Source organism: Canis aureus, chromosome 2 (assembly GCF_053574225.1).
Source record: "Canis aureus isolate CA01 chromosome 2, VMU_Caureus_v.1.0, whole genome shotgun sequence".
NCBI classification, from domain to species: Eukaryota; Metazoa; Chordata; class Mammalia; order Carnivora; family Canidae; genus Canis; species Canis aureus.
Window position 1 is genome coordinate 27,576,188 of NC_135612.1, and position 13,572 is coordinate 27,589,759.

General features: G+C 40.6%; 1 protein-coding gene across 1 annotated transcript in view; it reads right to left on the bottom strand.

Moving 5' to 3' along the window:
- Positions 1-13,572, bottom strand: part of CMYA5 (cardiomyopathy associated 5) — an 89,541-nt gene that overhangs the window by 42,464 nt on the left and 33,505 nt on the right. Inside the window, exon 2 of the mRNA XM_077866935.1 lies at positions 1,767-11,775. Coding sequence (XP_077723061.1) covers positions 1,767-11,708 — 9,942 coding nt within the window. The 5' untranslated portion in view covers positions 11,709-11,775. The remainder of the gene's footprint in view (positions 1-1,766; positions 11,776-13,572) is intronic.

Below are 13,572 nucleotides of genomic sequence, written 5' to 3' on the forward strand. Positions count from 1 at the left end.
TTGATTTAATGAAACAAAGCAGGTCTCTTTGGCTTTAGATAACTAGTTTTCTACCTTTTTTTAGTCATACTGTTTAGAGAAGTTTAGGGGTAAAAACTTCAAAATGGTTTCAAAGCAGGAGATATATCTCCTTGCTTTTGAAATTTGTTTTAAATTGACAATATTTAGACAGAATTATTTTTTAATTTCTTAAACTCAGAGATGAATAAACCATAATTAAGAACACTGAAAAACATCTAGCCTTCTTTCTGCTGACAGTGCCTGGTAGTTGTCAGTTAACAAAACCAAGTGTCATCACAGAATTGGGCACATTTCATTGCTAAAGCATCCAGAAGCCTGAGACTTCATTAAAAAAATTGCCACATCCTCTACCCCCAAACTTTATCTAGGTAAAGTTTCAACAAAATTTCACCTTGAAGAAACAGAACCAATGTTAGAGAATTGAGAAGTTTAAATGGGGGGGGGGGGGATGCCAAGATTCTAACATGTCCTTTTTGAAATCAAAATGAGCCTAACAATTATTTAACAGTGACCTAATTGAATAATCATATTGAAAATTGCTATCATTAGCGAGGCACTGGGCCAAGCAATATGGATATACAGTCAAGAATATGAGGTCTGGCATCAGACAGACCTGGGTATCAATCCTAGTCTGTCTTCCGTGATCTTGGGCAAATCATTGAAACTATCTGCACCCATTTCATTACCTGCAAATTGGTGATGATAACAGGGTTTTTATGAGGAGTAAAAGATACCTCGTGTATAAAAAACTTAACACAGTGCCTGGCACATAGTGAGTGCTCAATTCTTTTGATTACTTGCGTAATGTCTTTTTTTTTTTTAATTTTTATTTATTTATGATAGTCACAGAGAGAGAGAGAGAGAGAGAGAGAGGCAGAGACACAGGCAGAGGGAGAGGGAGAAGCAGGCTCCATGCACCGGGAGCCTGACGTGGGACTCGATCCCGGGTCTCCAGGATCGCGCCCTGGGCCAAAGGCAGGCGCCAAACCGCTGCGCTACCCAGGGATCCCCGATTACTTGCATTTTAAGATCATTCCGGCTAATGTAGGAGAGGATGGCTTGAAGAGAGAATTCCAGGTAGAAGGCTACTGAAAGTATGTAAGAATCTCAAAGACTAACTGCTTGATTTCCACTAATATCTTGGGAGAAACAGAGTATTTATAATCACATGCATAAGGATATGTATTGTGACAAACTTTTTAACATTGGGAGTCTATAGACACAGAAAGAATGCAAAAGCTCTCCATTTTTTATATCAACCTTATACCCAAAAAGGAAATACAGGGAAAACCAAAATTTAAAACTGTATTGAATATTTTATAAAACTTGCAATAAATTTGCTCAATGTAATATAAATCTGTGTGTTTAAAGAATAATAGTGTAGATAACAGAAAATGAATTATATTTTATGCTTGAAAGTATATTTTTCAATTTAAAATTGTTTGGCTTTTTCAGATAATGTTAAGGGCTACCACCATAAGACCCCTCAAAGACTGTGACCCTGTGTTATTTACACTGGTATTGCGAGAACCTAGAAAAATGACTGACACATAGTGTATGTCCAACAAACATAAGTCAAACTAATCTTAACTAGATGCCTAGGAAAAACTTTTTAGCTTTCTTTCAGACTATTTTGCCTAAATATGAATATATCAAATATTGGTCATTCTTTAAGTTGAGAAAATATGAAAAAAATTAAATGTAAATGTATTATTATGTACTTATATACTTTAAAATCTTTTTACCTTTACAGCACTTATAGCTGTATCAAGTGTTGCAACCTCATGGTCTTTGTGCATGCCAAACATCTGGTCAACCGCAGAAATTGGGCTTTTGCAAGTGTAACAGTATGTGTCAATCTGGGACTTTTTCAGTTCCTTTTGTTCCTTCTCAGTTGCTAACTCTGAGGATAATTGTTCTTGTTCTGTCTTCTCTCTAACCAACTCCTTCTGTTCAGCAGACATACTTTGTTCCACCTCACTCACAAATTCATTTTCGCTGACGTGTTCAAAGGACTCCTTTCCTTGAGATAACACATCTTCAGGCGTGGGTTCTGAATACAGTTCCTCTGATAAAGTGTCTTGTGCAACCATTTCATAATTCGGGGATTCTGCAAATTCATACTCATCCTGAACAGGGCTGCTGTGAAGTCTGTCTTCACTTGGCTCCGGTGGGACCATTATTTTAGGTTCTTCTTGCAGTGTTTCTTGAACACAAGTTATGCCTGATGCAAATTCTTCCTCTGGGAAGGACACTTGCACTGGGACATTCAGATTGACTTCTGGACTTGCACTTGCTGCTTCATTATTCTGACTACTTGTTTCATCTGCTCTCTCCAGGACATGATGGGTGTCTTCAAATGGAACTGCATAGCTTACCATCTGGGTAACCACTGTGACTTCCTCACTGATGGGAGTTTTCCCTTGCAGAGCTTCATTGTCAAGGGTCTCCAAAAGGCCTACTGATTCTCCTTCCCCATAAGTAGCTTTCTGTTTCTCTTCCAGACTCTTCTCCCCCAAAATAGTTCCAGACCTCCCCCAAATGTCCCCTTCTACAGCTATTGATTGGTATGAATCATCCTTACCAAATGTTTTTTCTTCCAGACCTTGGCCTTGGTCCTTTTGAGTTACAGATGTGTCATGGAGAATGTCATCTTTGAGTATGTACTTCTCAAAATATATTCCTGTTCCATCATCAGTGTCAGAATTCCTGCTTGGAAATGATGCCTCAGATTTCACACTGTCACCTTCAGAAGCTGTCTCCTCTTCCTTGTTTTTCTCTCCAACTGCTTGTTCATATAGGTCCTCGTAAAAAAATGCAAGTGCAGGTGGCTCCTCCAGAAGTTCTGGATTAATGGCTTTAGTGGTGGTAGGAAATATCTGGGTTCGTGACAAAACTCCTTCTTCTGCACCAAATAAAGGCATTCCAGGTGACTTTAAGTCCACATCTCTATTTATGCTCTTTGCAGCATCTTTGTCAGCTGATTGCCGGGTATCCAAAGGCTTCTGGGTCTCTGGGTGAGATAACTTGCTGTAGTCCTTTTCCATCCCATAGAAGCTTTCATCTAATTTCACCAAGTCATATTCATGTTCCAGGGCACTTTCCTCTGAACTTTCTGGGAAAGAGACAGTCTCTTCCGTAACTGCCTTTGGGAGTTCCACTTCAACATTTGATTTCCATGGAGCTTTTTGTTTTTCTGGGTCTGGGGAGATGTTATAATCAATCAATGTGTATTTTTCAAAATAATCTTCTTCACTGGGAACTGTGGGCTGATTAAGGGTGAAATCATCAGTTTCTGAATCTGTGGGTATCTCCCCTTTCAGGGTAAGAGATTCCTTTTGTTTATCTTCTTGCAGTGATGTAACTTGATCAGAATCTTCTAACGTAGTCTTTAATGATTTATGGCAAGAAACTGCCTCACTACGGTCATGAAGGGATACAGTTTTAAAGGAAGCCTTCTCTTCCAAATATTCTAACTTATCTTGCATTTGTTCACTTTCTTCCTGATCAACTGAAGAAATAAATGCAGAGGCATGAATATTCAATATTTCGCAGCCTTCAGAAATAATACTGAAAGCACTCTTTTGATCTTCTGAAAGTCCTGCTGGCTTACTAGTCACTGCAAAGTCTTCATCTTTTGCATACGTGTCTCCAGGCTTCTCGGATATTTCTCTAGGAGGAGCCATTCTACCAGCATTGATTGCTGATGCATTCTTTATAAATTGAGCATAGTTGCTGCTTGCTGAAGAGCCTGGTTCACTTACATGGGCGTTTTCCTCAGCCTCCATGTGGTGCTTTGAAACAAGAACCGATTGTTTAAACATTTCAGATGTTAGATCTTTAGATGTTTGAAGAGTATGGACTGTATGCCCCTCTGGAGTCAATTCTGACAGTGACATTTCTTGTTTCTTCACTGTACTAATTTCTGGGGAAGTTCCTGAAACAAGTGTTTGTGATTTCACAGATGACAACAAATATGGTGGGGTTTCTAAGCTCTTTGTTTCATCAAAAGGATGATCTAAAATCCTTTCAGACTCTTTAGATGGAGATCCTTGTTTCATACTTTCTTTTGTAATATCTATTGAACTACCTTCTGATGGCTCTGCCACTGTGACCTGGCCCTTTTCTTCATTGTGACTTGCCGTATCCCTGCTTGACTTTTCCAGTGTCAGATTTCCTTCCTGAGGTAAAGAGTGGCTATCTCTTTCATCAGGATAAGGAAGATCCACTGGAAGGAAAGTCTTAGTTTTCTCCACCAAAACTTTACTTTCTTCTCTTGAATGTGGTTGAGTTCCTACTGCCCTTGTTTCCCTGATCTCCGGGTGAGCCTCTAAGAGCACTGTTCCTGATTTTTCAGTAACTGATACAGTTTTAACTAATGAAAATGGCTGAGTTTCATCCAAAGAAGGACATAAGGAGATATTGGATTCTTCAGGCACAGACCTAACTACATTCACAGAATAAGGCTGAATTTCCTGCTGCTGCTTTCCTTCTGAAAATACTTGTGACAGCTTTTGTTTTTCTTCTTTCTCCTGCTTCATTATTGTGTATCTTTCTTTGTGGTCTTCATTCTGAGAGACTTGCTGCAGCACGGCTGCAGCTTTTGATTCTTCCAATTTAATAGGGCTGGACCCATGTGCAATCTGTGCCTTCCCTATTTTATTGTCTCTAAATTCTAATGGGACCACAGTTTCTTGCTTTTCTGCCAGTACCTTCCTTTCTGCCAAGGAATATGATCTGGTTTCCAAGTCACCTTTCTCCTCAGTTGGGCTAACAGACCTGAGTTTTGTTTCCTCTTCAGAAATTTTCAAGGAAGTAGGTTTTAGCATTTCTTTCTTCAGCCTGTCTTCACCCAGATCAATTAAACTGCATTTAGATTCTTCTACTGGCAAAATTATTGTCTCTGGCTTCTCTGATTCCTTCGTGATATTTTTACTTGTGAAGCTAGATGAGGCTGATTTTGGCTGTTGTGGCACCTTATCTACTGCATCAAATGAAAAGAGTAATTTTTCTTTTTGATCACTTCTTGGCTCTTCCCTAAGAATAGAAATATTCCATTTAGATGGAGCAGAAATTTCTGGCTTCTGAGCTTTTTTACTATCAGTAATGTGAAGAGGAACAGCATTTTGCACTTCGTCCGCATTGGATTTCTCACCCATGGGAGAGTAAGATTGAATTTCATGATGTTCCTCACCATCACCAGAAGCAGCTACCAAGTTTAGGTCCATTTCCTCTGAATAGTCTCGGATTTCTTTTTTCCCATAATCTTCACTAGACACCTCAAAGATGGATTTTGGCTGTTGTAAAACTTCCACATTTGATAAAAATGTGGGTTTTTCTTCAGAGTCTCGGCCTTCACCAGATTTAACTAAAGTACCTCTGGATTTTTCAGCAGGTTTAAGTTTTGCCTCTGGTAACAGATGATCAGCTGGTTTCTTGGTTGCATTAAAGTCAGCTGGAGCTGCTCCTTCAGACTCTGCCATAGGCACTGCTTTGTCTACAGATGGACTTGGCTGAGTTTCTAAATCTTTTTCAGCAACTTTCTTATCTGAAGTGCTTGATCCAAAGAACAAACTGGACATCCATGATGTGAAAGATAAAATTCCTTTCTTTCCCTTCTCCTCGGAAAGGACTGGCTCAACTGCCTTTGGCTGCTCAGGCAACTTTTGTGTCACCTCAGGTGGCTCTGTGGGCTGAGGTTCTTCACTGTCTTGGATTGAGGAGAGGGGTTTTATTGGTGTGGGTATTTTCACTTCGGATGCTGGCTTCCCACTTTCATTAACATCATCTACAGCCTTTGACTGAATCATTTTTGCTTCTTCTAATGGCTTCTCTCCAGGTAAAGGAGATATACTTCTGTGTGCTTCTTTTTCATTGCCTGAGGCAAGTTCTGCATCTTCTGCTAGGAAATGGGCTGCTTTGGCGGAAGAAGGAATAGTTTCTGATTTGATTTCTTCCATTGATGGGCCGGATGCTGGCTTCTGGAAGATTCTTTCAGAAGGTAGTTTGATTTCTTCCTGGCTGACTTCTTTGCAAGGCCTGGAAGATTCTGTGTTTACTTTCTCCAGTATCATACTTTCACTTCTGATAAAAGAGAAAATCTGCTTCCCCTCTGCTTCATTTATCTCTACATTTCCAATTGGAACTAAAGATTTTGGTTTGGGGGCCAACTTTATTTCTTCAGAAGAGTACATTTTAGTTGATAAGGCCTCCATGTCACCACTAGTGACACTGAGTGTAGATACTGGCTCTTGTAATGATAAAGGAATTTCTTCAGAATGTGGCAGAGGCTGCTTTCCAGTCTCACATGTATGGTCTTTATCCAGCAGAGCAGCCTCGAGCTGTTTAACACCTAGATCTTGTTTATCTGCAAAAGACATGCTTACATCAGGTAATTTAACAGCTTGATCTGAATGAAGTGCTTTTCCGGGCTTCTGTTGTTCCTCAAGGAGGTCAGAAGAAACTACCTCTGATGGTTCTATTATACTCTGGGGCACACGGAATAAATTCGGTTGGTCTCTTTCTTCACTTGGTTTCATTTCAGCGTCTCCTATCACTTGTGTCTTCGGAATTCCTGTTGACAGTAATGGGCTTATTTCTTGCTTTTCTCCACTTTTAATGTCAGCCAAATGGTTCAACTTCTCTGATAATCCTTTTAAAGAAAAAGTGTGTGGCTGAAGTTCTTTGAAGCTGTCTCCTTCAACTAGAGGGGTCAATGCTTCTTTTGACCCCAAGCTGACTACCTTGGGGGAGAAATATTTAACTTCTTGAATCTGAGGCTCCTCCTCTAGGCATGATAAAACCTCTGAAATTTTGGGGTCGACTGTAGCTGGCACATGATGTTCCCTGTTTTCTTCTTTTCCTTCTCCTCTGCCCCCAAACTCAGTGAAGCCCTTTTCTAAGACAGAATCCTCTGTTTCGGTTATGGGAGATTTTATTTGTTTTGTATCTATGGATCCATCTTGCCCACCTAAACTACAAGTGAATTCTGACTCAGCGCTTGGTAATTCTGATACTTGGTGTGGCCTGTCTTTCTTTTCAAGTTCCAAAGAAAGCTCTGCCAGAGAAAGATCTTGTTTTTCTGACAGGAAATCTCCCTGAGCTGTGGAAGATGGCTCCACTGCCTGTCTGTTCTTATCATCTCTGGGGGTTGAAGTTAAGTCTGCTGACACTAAATTTTCCAGCTCAGGAGAAGAACTTTCCATTTCCTCATTTTTGTCTTTTAGAACTGTATGTTTGGGTACAGGTGACATGTTTTGTGAGGAAGGAAGTTCAATTTCTTTTTTCTTCACCTCACCACCTTTGTTGAGCAAAAGCACATGTTCAGGACCTGACACCTCTGAAGCAGACACAGAATTCTTTTTCTGTGATAAAACCAGTTGCTCAGAGTTGAGGACTGTTGCAAATGAAAGACCTTGTTCATTTTCTACCCTCTCATCCTTTGATACATCTGAACGCTGAGAAGACAATGCTTTGGTTATTGGCAACCCAGGTTTAACTTCCTCAGTTTCTACGTTGGACAAAGAATGCTCTGGTAGAGAGGATATTCTTGTAGGTGAATCAAATTTAATTTCTTTCTCTGCTTCTGACCAAGCTGGACGTTCGGATGCAGCAGTTTCAGTGGGAGAAGTAGTTTTCCTTGTTACCTTCTTTTCTTCTTTAAAAAGTGAATCCTCATCTATAGATGTCACCAGTGGTGGCAAACCACTTCCTAATTCACTCTTTTCTACTTCTGTTACGACTCGATGTTCTATAGGCGTGGTAAAAGATAAATCTGTTGGGGTTTCTTCTCTTGCTAACTTGGTTAAGCTTGAATCATGCTGAGTTACAGAGGTTGTAGTTATTGAACAACTGGGTTCAATTTCTTCCTTTCTTTCTTCTGAAAATTCTGGTGCAGGCGGTCCAGGTTCCGTTTCCTCTTGCACTCTTGGTGGAGTTGAATGCAATGCTCTAGATGTATCAGCTATTTTAGGGTCGTGTTTCGCTTGCATTTTTACAGCTGATAAAATCTCAGGTCCAGACAAAGACGTGTCCTTTAGAGGTGAATATGGTTTTATTACTTCAGGCTCATTCTCTGACAACATCCTCGGTTCTAGTTCAGATGTCACATTTGGAGCTAAATTGGGTTTTACATCCTTCTTTGGCTCATCTACCGAGTCAGGCAGAACTGAATATTTCATTCCAGACCCTAGAACATTTGGAGGCTGAGGCTCCATTTCTTGATCCCGTGATATATGTGCTGTAGCTTCTTGAGAATCAGGCACAATTTCTTCCTTACTTTTAACTTTTAACAAAGCCATCTGTTCATTTGCAGCTTTCGGAGTGAGCGATGCTTTGGCTTCTTGTTCCTTAGGAAGTGCATGAACTGAATCAGGTGAAACTGAATATTGAGCAGAATGCAAAACAGGCTTGGTGTCTTCCTTTACTGGTAATGATTGTGCAGGTAAAGAAACAGGTGTTGCAACTACTGACGAGCTGGTCTGAATTTCTCCCTTCTCCGTTTCACTGGTTAAATATGGTGAAATCGAGTCTTCAGACTCAGATTCTGAGAATGCTCGGGTCACCTGCTGCTGTGTCCAAATGAGATATTCAGATACAGATGTTGAGGTTGTTTGAGCATCTGGCTGAACTCCCGTGATCTCCCTTTTATTTGTGGAAGGTCTCAAGTCTTCAGGTGCAGACATTGAAGGGGAAGGTTTGTCTTGTTGCTTCTGTGATGAACTCAGGTGCTCAGGCACGGGTGTGGCAGCCATCAGCACAATGTCTTCCTCATCTGCTTCTGAAGAACAAAAATATCCGGAAGCAGATATTTCAGTTACCAGAGAATCATGCTCAGATTCATTTTTCTTTGTTTCTGGGATCCTATATGGTGGGATTGAAACTTGTGATGCTGAGTCTGGTGAAAAAAGTTCAATTTCCTCAGTGTCTTCATCTGATAAAATAGTGTGCTCAGATGGTGATGTTAAACATATTGGAGAATCACACTCAAATTCTCTTTTCTCTGCTTCCTGAGTTGCATAGGGTGAAAATGAGAATTCTGACACAAATGCCGAGTCTGGAGAAAAAGGTCCAATGTCTTCTTGCTCTTCTTCTGAGAAATTCGTGGGTGAAGAGGCACCTTTTAGATTTAAAGGGGATCTGTGGACAATTTCTTCTTCCTGTGATTCCGGTGTTGCATATGGTGGTACTGAAAATTCAGAAGTCGAGGTGGAAGAGGGTGTGTACTCCATTTCTACTGTCTCTTCTGATAGGACCACATGTTCAGATGAAGTGGCTGCAAATGGCAGGGCCTGGCATTCAGAAGTCTGCTCAGTTGTGGATGGTGGGAGGGAGTGTTCAGAGACAGAGGCCACATCTGGGGAATATAATCTGGTGTCTTCTTTCTTTTCTTCTGACAAAATCATGTGCTCAGAAATACCTTTTGATTTTAATGGGGACACATCATCAATTATTTTCTTAGAGGGTTCCCGTACTGCACTTGGTGGAACTGCATTTTGGAAAGTCGATGTTGAATCTGGTGTGAAGTGCTCACTTCCTAGGTCCTCTACTTCTGACAGGACCCCCTGTTCTAATGTAGCAGTTGAAAATAGTGGGGCCTGGCATTCAGAAGTCTGCTCAGTTGTGGATGGTGGGAGGGAGTGTTCAGAGACAGAGGCCACATCTGGGGAATATAATCCAGTGTCTTCCTTCTTTTCTTCTGACAAAATCATGTGCTCAGAAATACCTTTTGATTTTAATGGGGACACATCATCAATTATTTTCTTAGAGGGTTCCTGTACTGCACTTGGTGGAACTGCATTTTGGAAAGTCGATGCTGAGTCTGGTATGAAATGCTCACTTCCTAGGTCCTCTACTTCTGACAGGACCCCCTGTTCTAATGTAGCAGTTGAAAATAGTGGGGCCTGGCATTCAAAGGTCTGCTCAGTTGTGGATGGTGAGAGAGAGCGTTCAGATACAGAGGCTAAAGTCTCAAATTCCTCATTCTCCTCTTCTGAAAAAACTGCATGTTCTGATACACCTTTTACAGTGGATGGAGAAACTGACTCTACTTCTTGCCTCTCCAGCTCATGGTTCAAATCCTGTGGGACTGAATATTCTGATACAAAAGCAGAATCAGTAGAAACAGACTCATTTTCCTCTCTTTCTTCCTCAGATGAAGCGACATGTTCAGGTATTGATGTTTTCAGTGATGGTAAAAAGATCTTCTCTTCTTTCTGCTCCACTTCAGGGGCCAAATATGGTGGGAAGGGCTTCTCAGAAATAGATGGACTCTCTGGGTATTCAAGTTCTATGATCTCCTCTTCCACTAAATTAGAATCTTCAGGTTCAGGGGTAGCAGCTATTGGTAGAGAAGTTTCTACTTCTTCTCTCCTTGGTTCCTCTAACACTGGAGGTTCAGAAAGAGAAATGGGTGGCTCAGGAATGTTTTCTTTCTGCATTCCTTTGACATCCAGATGAGGAGGGGTTTGTTGTTCAGAGACTGCTTCTGCCCTTACTGGTGAAGTCAGGTCTTCTGTCTCTATGCCAAAATCTTCCTGGATGGATGCTGCCAAGCCTAGTGCACCTGTTTCCAGAGAATCCTTTTCTGCTTCCAGTGAAATAGAATGGTCAGCAGAATACACATCTTCCTTCTTTACCTCATCCACTAAAGGTGGTAAGACTGAAAAGTCATGCTCTGAAGTCACAATTTCTTGTAAATCAGGCTCAAATTCTTCCTTTGCTGTTTCCAGGAACCCAGTTGTAGATGTATCAGGTATAGGAGAGGAAGGCTCCATTTCAAGGAGTTTTGCTTCATTGCTTGGCTGTTGTGGCACTGACTGAGGAGGGCTGAGCTGTACTTCTTGTTCTGCTGTGTCATTACTTGCATGAGAAGAAACTGTGTGCTTGGTGACAGATGTGGCCTTTAGGGGAGAATCAACGTAAATTTTCTTTTTATCTTCATGACTGAATATGGAGGTCAAGGACTCTGATCCTTTAGAGAGTGCAGCTTTCCAGGGTGAAGCAAGCTCTTGTACTTTATCATCTTCTATGCTTTGGGCTACTAATTTGCCTGTTGGGGAAACTATATTAGAATCAAGATTGCTCATATCTGGCTCTAGACTAATGGATGCATCTTTCCCCTTCCTATAATGAATTTCTTTAATTACATAACCCTTTGGCAATGTTCCATAAAATTGTAGAGGAATTAATTCTTCTTTAACTGAGTTAAACATCTTAATTTTATATTGTACTGTTCCTATGTAGACTGGCCTTAACACTAAGGGCTTGTGTTCTTTGTATATTGCCCCGGTAATAGGAGGTGTACTTGAGGTGGTCTTCTTTTTTCTCATTTTATCATAAATGCCAGTAGATGACTTCTCTTTCTGGGTCTTTAGTACCTGGCTTTCTGAAATTAAAGAATTATCTTTTGTGTTTGCTGGAACATCTTGAGATTCAAGAGAATTTCTTTTTTTGTTGCTTTTCCGACGCAGTGATGGTGAGCCACGCTTTGACTTGGGTGCTCTTTTCCGAACCTTTTTAACTTCATCCACTATAAAGGAAACATTTCCTGGAGGGGAATTCAGAGTTGACCCCTCCAGACTACACACACCCGAAGTTTGACTCTCTTCTGAGGCCCAAGGAGTAGAAGACCTGCTTGAATTGGTCTCCCACGTTATTTCACTATCTTCCCGTTGAACCGTCACCATGGAAAACGAGGGGTCAGATATAATACACTTCTGCTTGGTCTTGCCCTCTTCATCTTGGTCTGATAAACTAAAGTAAGCAATAATATTATTAATAATCATATATATTAGTAATAAAATAACAGCATATTAATTATACATGGAAACAAGTCAATATCCTATTTTTACTAGGTAATGGATTAATGTGAAATTTACAGTATACAAATATTGACATCCATATCAAAAATGGGTAAGTATGCAAACTAAAGTTTAAAACTTGAAGTCAGGACATGAAATATAATAACACATCCCAGCTGGAATGATTCAGTTCACTTCCTACCTTAATTGGGACTGTTCCCCAGAACTCCTGTGGCTCACCCAATCACTTAGGCTCACTCTGTGGTCACCAGAACCTTCATCACAGGCCTTCATCATCTGTGCCCTCCCTGTTACTACTACCACACCCTGACCTAGCTTTTTATCATATCATTTCTAGTTTATTTCATTAGCTTCCTAATGTTTACCTCCTACACTCTCCATCCTTAACCTACCCTACTCATCCTTCCAGACCAACTTTACTACAATTTTTCAGCATCCCATTCCTTGCTTTTAAAATACCAGTAAATTCCTCATACTTGTAGAAACAAAAAGTTCAAAATACTTAACTTTATGATCCCTAGTTGACCTTATTTCCAAGACCCACTTTCACCCTATTCCTACCTTGTACATTTCTATTTTAACTATATAATTCACTGCCCAGTAAATACATCATGTGGACTCTGGATCAGAGCCATACAGGAAAAACATAGAGACATCCCCAAACAGCTTTCGGGCTGCGCATTTCCTCATTTGTAAGTCAGGGATCATAATAGAACCTACCTCTCCAGGTTGCTGTGAGGATTAAATTAGTTAATACACATGAAGCACCCAGGAAAAGGGCCTGGCATATAATTAGTGTTCACTGAACACTATCTGTAATCAGTTTTCCACACATCATCAGGAATCTGGATATACCCATTTTCAACTGCTACAGGTGAAAAGATGGTTTCCTTGGGCTGCTCTCATATGCTCTCAAGAGACAGCTGGCTTTGGCTGCCCCTTCAATTGCCAAGGGGCCTCTGTCTCAGACTCTGCAGCACTCTTCTCTGAAATTTTCTTATACCTCTTCCTCCCAGGTGCTCATTTACAATATTACAGATTCTTCCAATTACAATATTTTTAGGATTTTATTTATTTACTTGACTGAGGGGTGGGAGCAGAGGGAGAAGCAGGAAGCCTGACAGTGGGGCTTGATCCCAAAATTCTGAGAACATGACATGAGCCGAAGCTGACACTTAACCGACTGAGCCACCCAGGTGCTCCCCTCCATTTATAATTCTTTTTTTTTTTTTAATTTTATTTATTTATTCATGATAGTCACAGAGAGAGAGAGAGGCAGAGACACAGGCAGAGGGAGAAGCAGGCTCCATGCACCGGGAGCCCGACGTGGGATCCGATCCCGGGTCTCCAGGATCGCGCCCTGGGCCAAAGGCAGGCGCCAAACCGCTGCGCCACCCAGGGATCCCTCCATTTATAATTCTTATCCCTCATCTCACTCCACCTTTTCTGCATATCTAAATTCTATCTCCTCTTCAAGGCTTAGTTTAAAAACCTCCAGTGTTATTATTCCTGATCAGTTCAGCAATCATGTTTGCCTTTACTTCATAAGCATTAAGTTGCAGATTAAAACTCCAAGGGCTATAGGCTTCTAAGAATATGGCTATAATTTACGATAAACAAACTACTTTTATTTTTTTATTTTTTTATTTTTGTATTTTACAAACTACTTTTAATAATAAAAAAAAATCCTGACTGGCATATACTTTTCTACAACAATAACAACAAAAAC